Source organism: Eptatretus burgeri, chromosome 2, assembly GCF_056783735.1.
Source record: "Eptatretus burgeri isolate ZD-2024b chromosome 2, Ebu_testis_v1, whole genome shotgun sequence".
NCBI classification, from domain to species: Eukaryota; Metazoa; Chordata; class Myxini; order Myxiniformes; family Myxinidae; genus Eptatretus; species Eptatretus burgeri.
Window position 1 is genome coordinate 116,947,719 of NC_140962.1, and position 20,288 is coordinate 116,968,006.

The 20,288-nt window shown below is 48.8% G+C and overlaps 1 protein-coding gene across 3 annotated transcripts in view; it reads left to right on the top strand.

The window, feature by feature from the left end:
• LOC147032900 (spermatogenesis-associated serine-rich protein 2-like) overlaps positions 1-20,288 on the top strand; it is a 93,567-nt gene that overhangs the window by 57,423 nt on the left and 15,856 nt on the right. For all 3 annotated transcript variants that reach the window (XM_085870908.1, XM_085870909.1, XM_085870907.1), the window contains exons 6-7: positions 3,115-3,246; positions 19,768-19,903. In XM_085870908.1, the coding sequence (XP_085727034.1) occupies positions 3,115-3,246; positions 19,768-19,903 (268 nt within the window). The remainder of the gene's footprint in view (positions 1-3,114; positions 3,247-19,767; positions 19,904-20,288) is intronic.

The window sequence follows — 20,288 nt, forward strand, 5'->3', positions numbered from 1 at the left end:
CTTCCGTGAAAGAGGTAATAAAGTACCCTAAAACGGTAGAGTTGTTCATTTTAGGCCTTCGGTGAGGGTAGAGTGTCTAATTGATTGGCTTGCTGTTTTTAACATCCTTCCCCTTCTTTAATACATCAGGAGCAAGAAAAAAACACAGATGACTTAAAAAAAAAAATTTTGGCCCACTGGCTAACCTGACAGGATGCTTAACATGCATTTGTTTGTCTAAAGAAGACAATGAAAAAAACTACACCAAGTAGCAAGAGGAACACCGGTTTAATACAAGTTCGTTTTTAACCATTTAACCACAGGCTGCCCATTGTGCCAAGAGGCTGCTCTCTATTAATTGTCGGAGGGGGGGGGGGGTTGGGGGTTCGTGCCATCTCATGGGGGCATGACAGCACCATGGTTAAACCCTCCAATTGGAGCTCTGTAGGGAAGGACTGCATATTATGCACCAAGTTTAGACCATGTTTTGCATGATAAAATGAATTTAAATTTGCAGCTATTTATAAACGGCACATTCCTCGCAATGGAAATTTTGTGCACAAATCTGCATAATATTTGGAGAGCAAAATGGCTGTTTTTGTTTTGGTATTGAATCGAACAAGCAGCGCACCACCATCTCATATAATCACTTCCCCCATTCCTACCCACAGTCGTATCTACCTCAATTAACCTTTCCAAATGCAATCCAACCCCTCTTTCTTCGAGGTTACTGCATTTCCCTTTAGTTGTTTGTTCAAAGGGGTGTCTTGTGCTTGGTGTTGTAATTAGATTTGCTCGTTAAGACTAAAAATATAAAGTGTTACAAATAAAATTACCGACAGATGCTGGGATCTTGCTGCACCTGTCTCGACACACATACACACTAGAAACGTCATTTGATTGCGATTCTACGAGTTTAAGTTCTCATTCCAGGTGATGATGTACTTGGGCGATTTCTCAGTGACATTAAATATCCCACTGTACTTGTACGATACACAAATACAAAAATTGTTGAACATGCACAGGGTGATAACGATGAGGCTTTGAAGCCTAATTGCAGGTCAGGTGTGATGATCTGTATGTATTCGATGGATGTACATGACACACTGTTGTTTAAATAGGCTTGATTTAGATATCTCAAAACATGTAGATTTAATTTTAGTTTTATTAACAGGATGTACAAATCATGGGAAAAGCTTTCGATTTGCAGCCTTTAATTACGTCCTCCATCGAAGATGGTAGTGTAGTAGATAGTAGAAAAATCGTGCAAATTATGATACAAGCATCAAATTTGGCATTTCTGTTCTGTAGGGCTTTCTGATCAAATCTGCCCGATTGGCCATTTGAAAATTCAAATTTTGAAAAATTTGAAAAAAAAAATAAACCTCAAAAAAATATGAAGTCACAGCTGGCTGAAATTCTTGAAGCGCAAGTGAACATCCCAGACAGAGAAACAAGGGGAGATGCAGTCATCATTGATAGCTCAGCACTTATCAATGCCCTACGTCCACGCACTTCAAAGATATTTGATGACTATGCGAAAGAAGACATCATCCCAAAGGTGGAATCCGATGGTGCCAGGTACGAGAGGGTGGACGTAGTGTTTGATGTGTACAAGAAGTCAAGTCTGAAGTCCGAGCAAGGTCGAAAAGGGGGGCAAGGAATCAGAAGAAGAGTGACAGGAACCAGTAAGACCCCAAGTATGTGGAGAAGCTTTCTTCGAGATGACAGCAACAAGACTGAGCTGTTTCACTTCCTTGCGGAAAAGATGTGTGAAGCACATACGACAAGCACAGTCATTGTCACAAAAGGAGAAGATGCCATTAGCAACACAAGGAAGTCACTGGATGCTGTGTCTCCATGTTGTCATGAAGAAGCTGACACTCGAATATTTGTACACGCCAGGGATGCAATGACGGATGGTAGCAAGTCCATTATCATTTAGGCTAATGACACGGACGTACTCGTCATAGCAATATCTGTACTGCCATCCTTACAGGAACTAGGTCTTGAGAACATGTGGATTGCCTTTGGCCAAGGAGCCAAGGCACGATGGATTCCAGTCCATGAGGTAGTTTCTGCAATAGGGCCTGAGAAAGCGAGAGGGATCCCATACTTCCATGCGTTCACTGGATGTGACGTCATGTCTGCCTTCTGCGGTAAAGGGAAGAAAACTGCATGGCAGACTTGGAACGTCTTTGATGATGTTTCTGAAACATTCACCAATCTCAGCCAGCATCCAACATTGATTCATAATCTTGACTTTTTAGAATTTTTTTTTTCTTCAAATTTTTCAAAATTTGGATTTTCAAATGGCCAATCAGGCAGATTTGATTAGAATCCCCTGGCGAACAAATGTGCCAAATTTGATGCATGTATCATCATTTGCACGATTTCTCTCAAAAATTGCTGTTATCTGCCCCACTATAGATGGAGGTTATGTTTTCACCTCTCTATCTCTCTGTCTGTTTGTCTGTTAACAAGATATTTCAAAAAGTTATGGACGGATTCGGACGAAACTTGGTAGGTGAGTTGGTTAGGTGACAAGAACAAGCTCATTAAATTTTAGTTCAGATCCAGATCCAGCCTGTCAGTGGGATACAAAACATAAACTAATCAGCCTGGCGGAGGTTTGCTCTTTACCGAGTACCCTTCTCGTTTTTAAAGCGATTCTTCACCATTGAGAGATGGGGCCAAAAAAACATTTATCGCATGACATTTCAAAATGTGGATAAGTTATGACAAAACTCAGTGGATGAGTTGGTTAGGTGATAAGAACAAGCTGATTAGGTTTTGGTTCAGGTTGGTATCCAGATCTGGCCTATTGGTGGGATACAAAGTTTAAACTGTTTAGCCTGGTGGAGGTATGCACTCCAGTGAGTGCCATTCTAGTTTGAATTACGTAACTCTATTTATTGCCTTTGGTTTTCCTCGATTTTGGTGACTACAAAGTCCTCGGATAAATAGCCAGAATTCTCGGTAGTTTTTAAGTGCATTCACAACCTTGCATTCATAACTGTTTGATTCACAGAAGCAGATCTCTACCGTGCGATGGTTAAATCCTTAGTACCTAGTTGAAGGGTCAGTGGGAATAGTTTTGACCTCTTCTTTATCGTATTCATATTCCTATTTCAGGCAAAAGACAACGGGGTCAAAATCGTACCCAACCAGGTACCAAAGGGAGCCGCTCCCGGAACATCTCAAGGACTAACGTGCCTCATTCAGTGCAGCACCCTGAGCTCACCATGCACAACAGCAAGAAAACAGGTGAGAGGTGTATGCTTTCGATGTTGTCGTGCAGACTTTCTTGTTCTTTCCTTTTCTTTCATTTCCTAAAGGCGCAGGTCGTTCAACCGTCTCTGTGGAAATACGACTCCTGTAGATTTTCTAGCATCGTCTGTGAAGGCTGGCTGCCCTGTCTTGTTTTTGTGGATCTGTTTGGCTTTCAAAATCACATTACATTTTGCAGCCAATCAGGGGCCCACAAAAGAGACAGCTGCCACTGCAGAAATTATCTGGAACAATTGCTGCATTGCCTGCTTGATTGCACATCTTTTTTTTTTCTTTTCTTCTTTTAGTGTAAGGATATAAGTGGACAATTTGTTCATGATTTGATATAATGCAGCTCAGTTTTTTTTTCAATCAAATTAGAGCTGGTAACATAGCCAAGAGGTATTATATACGGACTTGCCTTTGAGCTGTATGGCCCAGATTTGCATGCAGGGCAAGGAATCGATGTGAATGCCGTCCATCAGAGGGATGATAAACGGGAGGACCTGTCTACCAGCCAGGGGCCGGCGATATATTGATATAATTTTTCATATCGTTATCCCAATATTGGAAATTTGAATATACTAGTATAGCAAAAAAAATTGTATTGGGGGGTGTAAACCAAAAAATTGTATTGTATTGATATAATTTTGGCCCCATCTCTCAATGGTGAAGTATCGGAATTTTGTATCTTTGTAGATATCGGAATATCTACAAAGAAAAAAATTGGTTTCATACTTGTCTGGTCGTGTGAAAAGCCAGTTTTATACAGAATACAGTAAATAAATCGATCGGGCATCGACTTGATGTTATAAATGGTGTTATCAGCACACGAGTGGAAGATACTTACCCAGTGATTTAAGAAGCTCAGCGGGAGATGGACCTTGTTAACCGTGCTCGCATTGTTCAAAATAGGGAAAATGCCACGTTTAAGAATTTTATTATTTAAAGTCCACAAAGCCCAGATTCGTTTAGAGAAAGGTGACTTTCTCTGCCTTGTCAGATGAAAGGCAGTTAATTTTGTTATCGTATGCTGCACAAGCAGCACTGAACAATCTTTCCTTTTTGTTAACGTGTTATATAATAGGGCTGTTCAAGACTGCATGTGAAATTTGCCTCTTTTGCTCGGGGGCTCAGAATACTGTCAGCCCACCTTTGAAATGTGAATTTTTTTTTAACTGACCCCTCGATGCACTCGGGTACACCTGGAACATATGATGTCAGGACGTACTTGGCCAGGAAGTAGATGCATTTGGTTTTAACTTTTAACCTCAGCAGCATCTGAGCAATCGCGTTTTCCTTTGTCCTCGTGGCTGGTTCTAAAGCAATTGGTTATTTTGTGTGACTCGGGTGTGCTTTTGAAAGACTGTGCCGAATACCGATATCGGCCTGTGTCAATTACCAATGCGATACCGATATCAGGATTATCGGCCTGTGCCGAATATCGATACTGCATACGTCGTCATCACGTGTGCCAATGATAGCTGAGCAGCACACACGCAGTCAGTAAGACCATACATTTTATTTAGTGAGAAGCATGTGCACACTTGTGTGTGTATTTTACACACACAGCATGCCAATGTAAAATCCACGGCGGCCTTACCAGCTGTCTTTGTGGTCTCATTGTATGCACTGACCACCACGCTGATTGGACCGCATGCAGTCCCTCTCGTGATATCCACCAATCATAGCTAGACTGACGGCTCTGGCAAACAAAGCACACGCCTTATAGCCTGAACTCACAAGCCGGTCCTGCGAGAATTCGTAACAATATATATATATCTATATATATATATATATATATATAGATATATATATATATATATATATATATATATATATATATATATATATATATATATACACACAGGTAGTCGTCGACTTACGACCTATGCAACTTACAACTGTTCGACTTTACGACCACGTAAAGTGGCCCCCCCCCAAAAAATGTATTTTTTTTTGTATGTAAAATATACGTTGTTCGACTTCCGACCAAGTCGACTTACGACCGATTGGTCGGAACCAATTGCCGTCGTAAGTCGACGACTACCTGTATGCATATATATTGTTACGAATTCTCGCCCGCCGGCGTGCGGACAGCCGCTTTTAGCCGAATCACGGCCGTACACCCACCGAACGGACAATTCAGTCGTGACTTTCCGGAACAACGCCAAAAACCAGTCGGGAAAACCACCACAACCTTTCCGCACTCTACCCGCGCTACAGGGTTGCATCGCCAAATAATCGATTGACCTAATTATTCGTGCGGGTAGATTACCGAGAGATTGTACCTCAGCGAGGCCTGCTTGGACACGAGCCGCTTAAGCAGCTCGCTCCGTTTTGGGATAACCGAGCGGGGTATTATCGCGAGGCCTCGCTGGACCCGATTATATTATTGGCTATTTAAAAGCCCACTAGATTCCGAGGGCAAGATGGCAGTTCAATTGGGGAAAATGACGTGACGAACAGGTCAACATTTAAAGAAGCACATTTATTACAAACAACACGTAAGCACGTAAGCAGTCATGCAATGAATGGGGGAAGCACACATGCAATTATACAGCCAAACACAATGCAAAGGAACGAGCTAACACCATCTATGTATTATGTACAGTCACTTATACAGTTTTACTTGACGGACTCGGCGCCACAACTTTCATACAAAGAAAAGCAAGGAAAAACCCCCTCAAAGACAAGGGGGTAGACTGGACCACTCACGGTCTTTATGTCATGGAGCCTTGAGGACCGAAGGAGCTCCAAGAGGCCACGCAGGTTACCTTCACCTCAGACCCTTCGGTGCTGGTGGGCGAGCTCTCTCCACGTCCCGAACACGAACACGCAGCTCCGCGCGGCACAGCAGGCTTGGCCGTGCTCGCGTCCCCTCAGTTCCCCTCAGCTTCGCCACCGACTGCAGGCTTCAGGCTTCAGGCTCCAGGCGCTCTGAGCCCCGACAGACACTCCACAGACTGGCTGACTGACCCTCAGCAGACCCAACTCGACAACCACCTCGAGAGACAGACCGTCCGCGACCCTCTCCTCAGCTCCAAGAAAAAAACCTCGAGAGAGACTCTCAACAACCGCCAGACCTTCTCCTCAGCTCGTCCTTTATACCCACGGCGCGTCGCCCCTCCCCTCGGAGCGTGCAGGGGCATTTCCGCCCAAAATCGGGCCCCTCCTTTACCTCAACTTTGACCCCTCGCCTGATTCACCCCTCCCCCGTCCCGGCGCGTGGGAAAGCAAGAAAAGGGGGGAGGGGAAATCCCAGTGCTATCGGAACTTCTCTCCTCGGCGCTGTGGTTCTGCCCACACTCCGCGGGGCAACGGGTTTTCCTACCATTGCCTCTGTTTCCTTTCCCGACGAGCATCCATGGCAGAGACGTTATTTGATGTGGTGAGGTTTGTGGTGTAGTTGTGGAAGTAGTGGTGTGGTCGTTGAAATGTGGGTGTGGAGAAGGTGGTGAGGCGATGTGGAGATGGTTGATGCTGGCGTTTGTGGTGGTCGTGAGGGTGGTGTGGTTGGGCGGTTGACGAGAAGGTGGTTAGCTTTGTGGTTGGTCCAAAATAACGATAGTAAAAGAAAAACGGCAAACTGAAGATTCACAGCCCTGTTACACGAATTAATCCCATTAGACAACGGTGGGGAAATCTATCTGAACACAAACTTATCGGCATAACTGATCTAAGGACCAATATGGTGCTCTGCGAATTTCCACAGCCATAACAATATATATATATATATATATATATATATATATATATATATATATATATATATATATATATATATATATATATATATATATATATATATTTAGCCTGGTGTGTTGGCGCAGTGGTTAGGGCAGCGGCTTGGGATCCAAAAGGTCCTGAATTCAAGCCCCGTTGGGCCACTGAATTAATACACCAGGGGGTTGACTCAGCCTGTCATCCTTCCGAGGTCGGCGAAATGAGTACCAGTGTACTGGGCCGGTGTATACCCCGGTTAAAAATAGGTGTACCATATCCCTGTGTCGTAAGAGGCGACCAGGGTTGCGTCAGGAAGGGCATCCGGCGTAAAACATGTGCCAAATCACTATGCGGATCATACAGAGGATCCGCTGTGGCGACCCCTAACGGGAGCAGCCGAAAGAAGAAGAAGAAATATTTGTTGCGAATTCGCGCCCGCCGGCGTGCGATCGGCCGCTCGACTGGAATGGCGGCCGCCTCGCCCACGGGACGGACAATTCTGTCGTGACCCTCCGGGAACTATCGCCCGGAGCCAGTCACGGGTGGGCCTTTCGACCTCACCACAATCGTGCCAATCGGCCACCCGCGTAGGATAGGGTTGTTCGCCAAACTCGACCTACCTTAGTACCCACGCGGATGGTAGACCGGGCGATCGTACCTCACCGCAGGCCGACTCCGGACACGAACCGCTTAAGCGGTCTGTTCCATGCTATCGGGATAACCGAGCGGTGTTATCGTCGGCCTCAACGGTTCCGATTAATTATCGGGCGTATTAAGCCCACTACGAACCCTTTACGTGGAGCAAGATGAAGATTCAAACGAAGGAAAGGACGCAGCGAAACAGGGAACAATTCAACATAATGCACTTTATTTACACGACACACGAAGAGCACACATATACAGCCAAACAGTCAGAATGCACATATATCAATTTAAAACAAAAACAACAATGCAGAACTACGACCGAATACGCGAACACATGGCAACACTTATACAGTTTTACTTTACAAGACACGGCGCCACAAGATCCATACAAAAACCCCGAAAAGAAAAAGGTGACTTCCCTTTTGGGCCGTCGAGTCCCTCTCCAACGTCCGTCGACTTGGTCCCACCTGGTCGCGACTCCGTGCCCTAGCGTGGTAGGCGAGGCCTCTCTGGCGTGCCTCGCGCCAGCACGTGTTGGCCGCTCGACGCCACGGACGGAGTTTTCAGCGCTATCCCAGCGCGGATAGAAAGGGGGGGGGGGAAACGTGGATGCCCGAGGTCGGGAGGGGGGAATGGCGGACGCTCCTTCCCGCCAGCGGGGTCTTGGAACCGCACCACAGCAGACCAGGCCAGCGGCCACCAGGAAGAGAAGAGGACGAGCGAGCCGGAAGACAGGAAGAGGGCAAGAGCAACCACAAATCCGCTCCTCCCGTGTCCGACTTTTTATATCCCGGAGCTCCGCCCTGTTGCTCCGCCCCGTTCTTTGCTCCACCCCCCTTCGAGGCGCTTCGAGAAAGGTCTCGAAGAGGGGCGTTCCTCCTTCCTGGCCGCGTCACACCGCGCATCCACCAATCGGGCGCCAGCTGCCCCACCCCGCTTCTCCTCCCTCACACCAAGCGCGGAGAAGAATGGCGCGAAAAACAGGTGGGAAAAGCCCACCGAGCATCCTCGTTGGTTTTTGTTTGAAATAAAAGATAGAAAAAGACAAACGACTGACTCAAAGCGTCGCAGCCCGAATGAATCACATTAATTCCCTCTAAACAACGGGTTTGGGGCTAACTACACATGGACTTAAGAGATACCTCACCTACGGGACCTAGATGGTGGTTTGCGAATTTCCACAGCCGTGGAATTTCCACAGACCATGACTAATTTAAATGCTTGTGTGTGTAACAATATATATATATATATATATATATATATATATATATATATATATATATATATATATATATATATATATATATATGTATGTAAATTTATAATTTTATTTTATTACTCTGCAGACATACATGTAAACTATGCATATGATATATATATATATATATATATATATATATATATATATATAAATATATTGTTGCGGTATTCGCGCCCGCCGGCGTGCTGACGGCCACGTAACTCGAATCGCGGCACGTCGCCCACCGGACGGACAATCCAGTCGTGACCCTCTCGGACTAACGCCGGGAACCAGTCACGGGTGGACCTTTCGGTCTCACCGCGATCGAGCCAATCAGCCCCCGCGTGGGATAGGGTTGCTCGCCAAATTCGACCTACCTAAGTACCCACGCGGAGGGTAGACCGGGCGATTGCACCTCGCCGCAGGTCGACTTCGGACACGGGCCACTTAAGCGACCCGTTCCGTACTATCAGAATAACCGAGCGGTGTTATCGTCGACCTCGACGGTTCGATTAATTATCGGGCGTATTCAGCCCACTACCAACCCTTTACGTGAAGCAAGATGAGGATTCAATGGGAGAAATGACGAAGCGAAGCGGGAAACAGTTCAACACAAAGCACATTTATTCGCGGCACACGGGAAGCACACATATTCAATTCCACCAAATGCACACAGAAAAAACACAATGCAATTTACACAAAAAGCAAATGTAAAAGCGAAGACACAATGCAGAGCTAATACCGACTACCGAGCACACGGCAACACTTATACAATTCTACTTCACAGACGGCGCCGACAACACATACCCAAAACCAAGGAAAAGAATACCCTCAAGGATGAGGTGGGCCTGAGGCCGAGACCGGGTCGCGCCTACCCGTCTGGTGATGAGACGCGGAGCGGCGATGGCGCCTCAACTCCGCGGGCCTCGCGGAGTGTCTGGTAGGGGGTGGGAAAGGGGCCCCCTTGGTCGCACTATCTCAGCGCGGGGGGAAACAGGAGGGGGGTTGCTGATGCTCGGGGTATAGAGGATCTTTATTATCCCGCGACGAGCGTCTCCACCTCGGCCAGGTCGCGCTGTCGGCCTCCCTCGGGTGCAGCTTCCTGCACGACGCGAGCACCCCCTCGTCTGGTGTCGCCGCCTTTCCACAGCTCCGTCCCCTCCGTTCCGACTCCAACGCACACGACGAGCAGCTCCACCGCCCGCGAAGTCTTGACTCTCTGTTTCCGACTCTCCGACTCTCCGACTCTCCGACTCTCCGACTCTCCGACTCTTTTCTGACTGACGAACACGGTCCTTTTATCCCCCCGTAGCTTCGCCTTTGACCCCCTCCCTTTGACCTTTCACCTCGCTCCCCATTGGCCCGAGAAAAAGTGGGCGTGAAGGCTTTTTGATCCACAAATTTGCATATATCGATCGTCCTGGAGGCGGGGCCAAATCGCCCCTCGCTCACCGATTGGACGGCAAAAAGTGGGCGTGTGTCGTTTTTGATCCGTTTTTGAAGCACAAATCCGTGATTTTGTACACGCTGTTCGACGCGCGCCCTGCACGAGTCCAACACCGGTACCCACAGCGGGGCAAGAACGGTGGCGATGCTACGGTTGCGAGGTGTGACGGGAAGGTCGTGGCGGTTGTGGTGAAGCGGCGTTGTGGTTGGTGGTTGATGTTGTGGTTGTGGTGGTAATCATGGCGGTTGGTCCAAAATAAAGATAGCAAAAGAAAAACGGCTATCCTGAAGAGTCGCAGCACGTATAAATGACATGTATTCCCACTAGACAACGGGTTTGGACCTAACTACACATGTACTTACCGAGATACCTCACCAAAGGGACCTGAATGGTGGTTTGCGAATTTGGTAACCACAACACTACCCCCTCCCCTTTTTACAGACTCGTCCCGAGTCGTCAAATTTTCGTGTGCCATCATGTGTAGTTTTCCCCTAGTACATTTTACCTACGGATCCCTGAGTGCGACATTCATGGTATTCGTGTCCCCAAAATAAATAACCTGAGGGCTGCGTAACTATCTAAACAAACTCACTCACACGGACGACTTAAATAAAATTGCCGGCGCTAGACAGACATGCTGGGGGGCGCACTCATATTTACAGTACATCTTAACCTTAACTTACAAATTTTACACTAAACCATGGCCCAGGATCAATGAGCTCTGCAAAAGAAAAGCAGTTAGCAGGGAGCCAGGCTGCGGTTGAGTGCCCCCGCGTGTGTGAGTGAGGAACGAGTGAATGGAGCACCACGTGTGAGTGGTATGGGTTATGCCTGTGGCTGGCTGGCTGCTCACACGCAGTCCAAGGCCTTCCCTTTTGAACTGAACGCAGTGAACCACAACGGTGCATGGGCTGCACAAACGCAGTCTCCGTGCCAGCTCAAGTGGCACACGCAATGAGCACAACGAATGGATGCATGGACACAAACACGGTGCACGGGCCGCCACTGCAGGCCCGTGTTGTAGCTGCCAACAGGGCAGTTCTCGCAGCTTGCAAACTGTTGCCTTGATCCTGGCGCACATGGAAATGAACAGGGGGGGGGGGGGCAAAGCAAAAATTGAACGGGGCTGGTTAACAGGGGCAGTGGGCATGGCATGGCAAAGGCAGCAGGCAAACACAGCCCGCAGAAGAAGGCCGCTGCAGGCAAACACAGCCGGCAGATGAACTGGCCGGCACAGGCCTTGAAGAAAAAACAGCCAGCCGGCAGATGAAGTGGGCCGGCACAGGCCTTGCAGCACAGCAGCTGCAGACGATCCAGCCGGCACAGACCTTGCAGCAAAATAACAGCTGCCGATGAAGTTGGCCGGCACAGGCCTTGCAGAAAAAAACAGCCAGCCGATGAAGCTGGCCAGCCTTTGCCGTTCAGTGGAGGTTGGTGGAGGGGGTGCGGTGGTGCTGGCCACTCGGAAGGCGGGCTCGGACCTACCTACCTGTCTCCCTCCCAACCTATCGCCTTTGCCTGTCACTGTACATACCCACTCCCTTAATTTGTCAAACCCCAATTTAGCCCCAACTTATTTTTTTGTTGTTTTTATTTTTACTCCCTCACTATAAATCGTCCCCTAACCCCCTTTATCGTCCTTGTTCGGCTAACCTATCCTGTCACCTAGCCTACTCCCAACCCCTACGTTCCCTTCCCGGAGGGGAATAAGGGAGAGCTAACGTCCTGTGTCGAGGCCCAACGAAGCCTCAGAATGGCCTCCCCAGAGTTCGGCGATCTATAACCAAAGTGGGTCCAGCGGCCCACAACGACAGCGAGGGGATGGATGGTGCGGAGGGGTACACTTCCTAATCTACCCTATCCATTTAACTGTTAAACTACCCCGGGGCTTTCAACAAGCGCCTCTCGCTTAAAGTATTGGTTCTAACAACCCAGATTCCCGTCGCCTGTGTTGGTGTCCTCACAATTTCGGGCCTCGCCCCCCAATTTTCTCTCCGTGCCCTCACACGGTCTCCTGGCTGGGACACGTGGCTCCCTTTGGCAGGCACGACCCTCTGCCGAATCTCCCGCTATGGCACCCCCGGGCACTACACTGCCTCCGAGCCTACCAGCTCCCTAACACCGGGGAGTGCCCCCCATGGCACCTCCCCTGAAACGCACACGTGGCAGGCCGGCCTCCCGGGCCCCTTTCCGAGGGTCACCCGTGCCCACAACACTGCCCACGCGGCTAATGGCGCCCCGGGCCCCCGCACCAAGCAGGCGCACCCGTGCCCACTACTCTATCCCGGCCCCCCATGGGCCCATGGCCTACCGCGGCCGACTAGCCTGGTGCCCGGGGTACCCACTCAGCGATACTCACCTTTCGCAGCCACGCTCCCAAACCCGTCAACAGGGCTCCTGCACCCCTCCAAATGGGTTTCGAGCCTACACTCCCACCAACAGCAAAACGACCTCCATTTTTGTTAATTTGACTAACCCAGCTAACTCACTTTACTCTGACCCCGGGGTCCCTTGGGCGGGAGTCACTCCTCCCCCCAATCACTCATCGCACCATGCATTCCCCATTCGCTCCACACACACAGACCCGCTGGCCTCACTCACTCACCAAGCACATGCTTCCACTTCACTCACCAACTCTTCAACACACTCACCGCTGAACTCTGCCATCCTTCTAACTACCTCCCCTAACTAACTCGTGCTCCCACGTCGTCCCTTACACTAATAGCACGTTCCTTTTAGCACTACGTCGCTAAACTACATCCCCTCTACACATTCACTAGTCTGTCACTGTCCTCAAATGTCCCAAAAATCAATTTCCCAACCTAAATCTCGCTATCATCCCTCTACCTAATCCATTCCACGGACTCCATGAGGACTTACCCCTGCCCCATGAAGTCGGTCTAGCTAAGCTAACCCTTCCCCCTAACTAGTTTCCATCCTGTGCCCAGGTCAAGGAGGTCTTCCACCCCTTGCCCAGGAATCCTGTGCACCCGAAAGTGAGGCTTACTGTTTTTTTTTTTTTTTTTCATGCGCAGCACCTGCGCGGCAACTCGCACTCTTTGCACTTTGCAACTGCCCGTGACGTCATGCAGCTGCACGTGTTCCTCGTCCCTCCTTGGACGGGACCATCCGGCAGAGATACCCCTCCTGCCGGATTCCAACCACACGTGCAGCCATGACGTCACCGTGCGCATAAAAAAAAAACACAAGCCCCACGTCTCGAGGGGTTCCCCACGCGAACACATGTGCTTTGCCCGTTGGAGCTTAACACACACGATCGCGTGGAGAACCCGTCCGGTCCAAATCCATTTACCTGCCTAAACTTTGTCCGTCCGCGGGATCGGCAAATCCACCGCGTGCGTTTCCGGACCGGGACTTCACTCTCGCAATCGAGCACGTGGTGGTCTCGTGCGTTGCACAGCACGAACCGCGTGCTCACTGCTGGGTGAACCCGGCACGGTCCCCGAAACAACTACAGCCGCTACTCGGCTCTCTCTCCTCTGTCGCCGTCTCCGTCTCCATTCCACACACGCATACCTGCGTGTTACGACGCACACAGTCCACACCATCAAACTCACACCGGGAGACGCGGCTGCGTGCTCCCGCATGCCAACCGACATCTCCCTCACATACCGCTCTCTCACACACACGGTCTCCCTTGCATAACCCATACCACTCACACGTGGTGCTCCATTCACTCGTTCCTCACTCACACACGCGGGGGCACTCAACCGCGGTTCCTCATCCACACACCGTGCCTCACTCATACACGCGGGGGCACTCACCCGCGGTGCCTCACTCACACACACGGCCTCACTCACACACGCGGGGGCACTCACCCGCGCTCCCTCACTCACACACGCGAGGGCACTCACCCGCGGTGCCTCATCCACACTGGCCGTTTCACTCACACACACGGCCTCTTCCACACACGGTGCCTCATCCACACACGGCGTGCTGGGAAGCACGTATTCCGGCACCATCGCCACCACACCACTCACACACGGGGTCGCTTCCACACACGGGGACGCACTCACACCTTGCACCACACACACAGGGACAACCACCCTGGGGATTTGTGTCCCCACAAGGGTCTCCGGGGCCTCTACACCCCCCAAGCTCTCCGTGCACCCGTCCACAGCACTCGTCCCCTCGACCTCGCAAAGCACGACCGAACTCACCTGGTCGTGACTCGCCTCAAGGGGGCATACTCCCTCCCCTCGTTCCTGGAGGCCATCCAGGTGCTCGCACTGGGTCTCTACACGCTCCGCGAGCTCACCCCCATTATCCTCCACTACCTCCGTGTGTGTGTGTGCGTCACTTACCCCGTCCTCACCGTGCAGTCTCTCCTCTATCGTTCCCTTCCCGGCTACCGTCACTGCCAACTCTTCACCCTTTACCTCCCTTGTCTCCACTATTATTATTTCCTTTGTCGTCATTTCGTGTCTCGTCTCACACGTTTTGGTCTCCCCATTTAATTTTTCCCTCTTGGTCACCGTCGATTCCTCTGTCACGACCCTCGTCCAACACGCCCCCTGAATTATTTTTTTACCCGCCTCCACCGCGGGCCTGTCAGCCGTTGCACCCCCTTCCAGCTCATTTGCTCCCACACGTGGAGTCGCCATTCCCAGCTCCCTGGTCACGGCCTTCATGCCCGCCTGCAGGCATCGGCCCATGTTCTGCGTCTCCCCCCGGAGCTTTTTCGTTTCTTCCTTCATGTTTGTTTCCATTTTAGTTTTCATGCGTTTTATTTCGCTTGTGAATGCATCTATTTTTTCGTTCATGTTCGCCAGCATGGTGAATAGCTGGGCTATGTCGGGTGCGCTTGAGTGAGCCGTTTCGGCAGGGGTTGGGGAAGGATTTTGGTGGAGAGGGGGGGGGGAGGTGTCATACACCGCGGCCGCTGCCGCACCCACCTCGGGCCCTGGGTTCAGTTGGGCGAGTCCGTGTTCCTGCACAATCAACATTTCCTGCTCGGGGATTCCATCCTGGACCATGGACTCTACATTACTACACATATACATTTCTAATACCCCCGGCTCCCGCTCGCCTTGAGACGCCATGTTGCTTCTCGTGAAGGGTTAATTTAGCTCGCTCGTAATTTGGAGGGAATCGGGGGTCGCTTCTCTCACCCCTGGACCGATTCCCGTGAATTTCGCTGGAGACAGGAGAGCCCGTTGTCCCGTTCTCCAATACCAGTGCCGCGAGGAGGGCGATGAATTTGTATCCCACTTCTGACACCAGTGTTGCGGTATTCGCGCCCGCCGGCGTGCTGACGGCCACGTAACTCGAATCGCGGCACGTCGCCCACCGGACGGACAATCCAGTCGTGACCCTCTCGGACTAACGCCGGGAACCAGTCACGGGTGGACCTTTCGGTCTCACCGCGATCGAGCCAATCAGCCCCCGCGTGGGATAGGGTTGCTCGCCAAATTCGATCTACCTAAGTACCCACGCGGAGGGTAGACCGGGCGATCGCACCTCGCCGCAGGTCGACTTCGGACACGGGCCACTTAAGCGACCCGTTCCGTACTATCAGAATAACCGAGCGGTGTTATCGTCGACCTCGACGGTTCGATTAATTATCGGGCGTATTCAGCCCACTACCAACCCTTTACGTGAAGCAAGATGAGGATTCAATGGGAGAAATGACGAAGCGAAGCGGGAAACAGTTCAACACAAAGCACATTTATTCGCGGCACACGGGAAGCACACATATTCAATTCCACCAAATGCACACAGAAAAAACACAATGCAATTTACACAAAAAGCAAATGTAAAAGCGAAGACACAATGCAGAGCTAATACCGACTACCGAGCACACGGCAACACTTATACAATTCTACTTCACAGACGGCGCCGACAACACATACCCAAAACCAAGGAAAAGAATACCCTCAAGGATGAGGCGGGCCTGAGGCCGAGACCAGGTCGCGCCTACCCGTCTGGTGATGAGACGCGGAGCGGCGATGGCGCCTCAACTCCGCGGGCCTCGCGGAGTGTCTGGTAGGGGGTGGGAAAGGGGCCCCCTTGGTCGCACTATCTCAGCGCGGGGGGAAACAGGAGGGGGGTTGCTGATGCTCGGGGTATAGAGGATCTTTATTATCCCGCGACGAGCGTCTCCACCTCGGCCAGGTCGCGCTGTCGGCCTCCCTCGGGTGCAGCTTCCTGCACGACGCGAGCACCCCCTCGTCTGGTGTCGCCGCCTTTCCACAGCTCCGTCCCCTCCGTTCCGACTCCAACGCACACGACGAGCAGCTCCACCGCCCGCGAAGTCTTGACTCTCTGTTTCCGACTCTCCGACTCTCCGACTCTCCGACTCTCCGACTCTTTTCTGACTGACGAACACGGTCCTTTTATCCCCCCGTAGCTTCGCCTTTGACCCCCTCCCTTTGACCTTTCACCTCGCTCCCCATTGGCCCGAGAAAAAGTGGGCGTGAAGGCTTTTTGATCCACAAATTTGCATATATCGATCGTCCTGGAGGCGGGGCCAAATCGCCCCTCGCTCACCGATTGGACGGCAAAAAGTGGGCGTGTGTCGTTTTTGATCCGTTTTTGAAGCACAAAATCCGTGATTTTGTACACGCTGTTCGACGCGCGCCCTGCACGAGTCCAACACGGTACCCACAGCGGGGCAAGAACGGTGGCGATGCTACGGTTGCGAGGTGTGACGGGAAGGTCGTGGCGTTTGTGGTGAAGCGGCGTTGTGGTTGGTGGTTGATGTTGTGGTTGTGGTGGTAATCATGGCGGTTGGTCCAAAATAAAGATAGCAAAAGAAAAACGGCTATCCTGAAGAGTCGCAGCACGCATAAATGACATGTATTCCCACTAGACAACGGGTTTGGACCTAACTACACATGTACTTACCGAGATACCTCACCTAAGGGACCTGAATGGTGGTTTGCGAATTTGGTAACCACAACAATATATATATATATATATATATATATATATATATATATATATATGTATATGTATATGTATATGTATATGTATATGTATATGTATATGTATATGTATATGTATATGTATATGTATATGTATATGTATATATATATATATATATATATATATATATATATATATATATATATGTATTATACACGACCGGTCAAAAGTTTTAAAATACCTCCATTTTTCAGTTTTTACTGAAATTTAAGCAGTTCAAGTCTCGTGAATAACCTGAAATGGTACAAAGCTAAGCGGTAAACTGCCAGAGGTTTAAAAAAAAGTTTAGGTCAACAAAAACTGAAAAATAATGTAAATTTCAGAGTTGTTAAAAACTCTGGGAACAGGGAACAAGTAATAGGTTCGCAACTGCAGCTATTCTGCAGCAATGGAAGTAAAGTAAGCCTGGAAAGTTGATGCAAACAATTTCTACAGGTGTCCCAACTTTTGTTGATTAGTTGCAATCCCTGTCTGTACAAAAGCAGTGTTGGAACAGACTGTGTTGCTGCACCCTCTGAAGCATTATTTGGACAATATTGCACTGCAGGAAGTAGTATATTGCTATCATAATGGCGAGAAAAAGACAATTAACAAAGGAAGACAGACAGACCATGATAATCCTTGAAAATGTAGGTCTTTCCTCGAGAGAAATTGCAAATGTTGCCAAGGTGTCAGTGAGTACAGTTTCCTTCACCATCAAAAGGCACTTGGAAACTGGAGGAAACTCTGACAGGAAGAGGTCTGGCAGACCCAAAGCCACAACACAAACAGAGGACAAGTTTCTGAGAGTCAACAGCTTGCGTGATCGGCGGCTCTCACAGGACAGCAGCTTCAAGCACAGCTTAACACTGGTCGAAGTAAGGAAGTCTCAGTTTCAACTGTGAAGAGAAGACTTCGAGCTGCAGGTTTGACAGGTCGAGTGACAGTAAGAAAGCCATTGCTAAGATGGCAAAATAAGAAAAACAGGCTTGCCTGGGCCATGAAGCACCGCCAGTGGACTACTAAAAACTGGCAGAAGGTCTTATGGACCGATGAATCAAAATTTGAAATATTCGGTTCATCACGCAGGGTTTTTGTACGCCGTCGAGTATGCAAGAGGATGGTTCCTCAGTATGTGACACCAATTGTCAAACATGGAGGAGGAAGCGTGATGATCTGGGGCTCTTTTGCTGGATCCAGTGTCTGCGACTTGCACAGAGTGACTGACACCCTGACCCAAAAGGGCTACCAAAGCATTTTGCAGTGCCATGCAATACCCTCTGGTCTATGCCGAGTTGGTCAGGGGTTCATCCTACAGCAAGATAACAACCCAAAACATACCTCCAGGCTACCTCAGATGTCCAGGCTACCTCAGAACATGTCGGAACTACCTCAGAAGAAAAGAACAAGACGGTAGGCTTGAAATCATGGAATGGCCAGCACAGTCTCCAGACTTAAACCCCATCGAGCTGGTTTGGGATGAACTGGACAGAAGGGTGAAAGCAAAGCAACCTGCAAGTGCAACACATTTGTGGGAACTTCTGGAACAGTGTTGGGAAAAACTTTCCGAACAATATTTAATTTCCATTGTCGAAAGAATTCCACAAGTCTGTTCGGCTGTTATATCAGCAAAAGGTGGCTACTTTGATGAGTCGAAAATTTAGATTAAATTTTGTTCAACAAAACGATTCCATTATTTCTGTTTTTATCTGTTATTGTTTATTTGTTCTATGCTTTAATTCCAGGGTACATTGAAACATTAAGCTGCTTAAATTTCACTAAAAACTGGAAAAAATGGGGGTGTTGTAAAACATTGGACCTGTCGTGTATGTAATTTATATGTGTGTGTTTATTTATGACTACCATTGATCTTCCTCCATATCTTCTCGAAGTCCCGGAACCAAACCCCAGCTTTCCCATTGGCCCTTGGTTTCCACAATTGCGATTTCAACTATCACGGCATTTTCCAGGATCCTAACCCCCGCGATATTGGTGGGTTTTCTGAATATCGATATCGGGGACAAAAAATCTATACTGATAGAGCTTATTACCAGCACTGGTTTGTCCTCGACTCGAAGGATCCCACAGGTGTCTTTCCTGAAAAGCAGGCGAGTTATCACTGGAACCCTGAACAAATTTTTAATTCCTTTCACCTTCAATCGCTGGTCAGGGATTGTCAGCCGGTTCATGAAAGACGTGCTAAAAATGGTCCCTGGCAGACCCCCACAAGGTGGGAAGAATTGGGCCCATTAAAGTAGTAGTTGTAGTAGTAGATTAAATTGTTTTCCTTTAAAGATTCCAATTCCCGTTTTTGTTTTCATGGGTAATTTTGTGCATGAGTGGCTCCTCCAAATGACTGCCCCTTGGTCATCTTCCTCCAAGATATAATGAATAATTGTGAGTGCTTCTGTGACTCGCAACTGCAGGATCACTGAAATACTTTTGTGTCAAAGTTGAGTGCCCTCTTTCTGAAAGGTGATCATTCTTCATCACGTTGACAGGATACTAATAATGTTTTTCATTTGTTTTGCAGGAAGCAGCATAGAGAAGTCTGTGAAGGATTTGCAAAGATGCACGGTGTCACTCAACAGATATCGTTTGCTCGTCAAACAGGAAATTGATGTTTCTATAAAGAAGATAAAAGTGTCATTTTATGACGTTCAGCAAAGGTCAGATATGCATTTTATTCCATTGCCTTTGTCATAGCTCACCCATACACGTCAACTGAAGAATGCAGAAAGCATCTAAAGAATGTATTTTGTCTGCAAGATGTGATTCTTACTTGATTTCACATATTAAGAAGGAAGTTCTGTTTAAGGCTGAAATATGAGCTTGTACTTACTTACATGATGTGAATGAAAGAACGTCAAAGTGTGTAGGATTTCAATACGAGACCACGACATCCCACCCTGATGCCAACAAGCCACTCATCCAGTTTGGCTTTCGCAAAGCCAGCAACTTTGCTCAAACATTATTGCACAGGGGACATTATTTGAATATATCTGAAAAAGGAATGACAATAATTAAATGGATTAAATGAACATTCTTTAAATT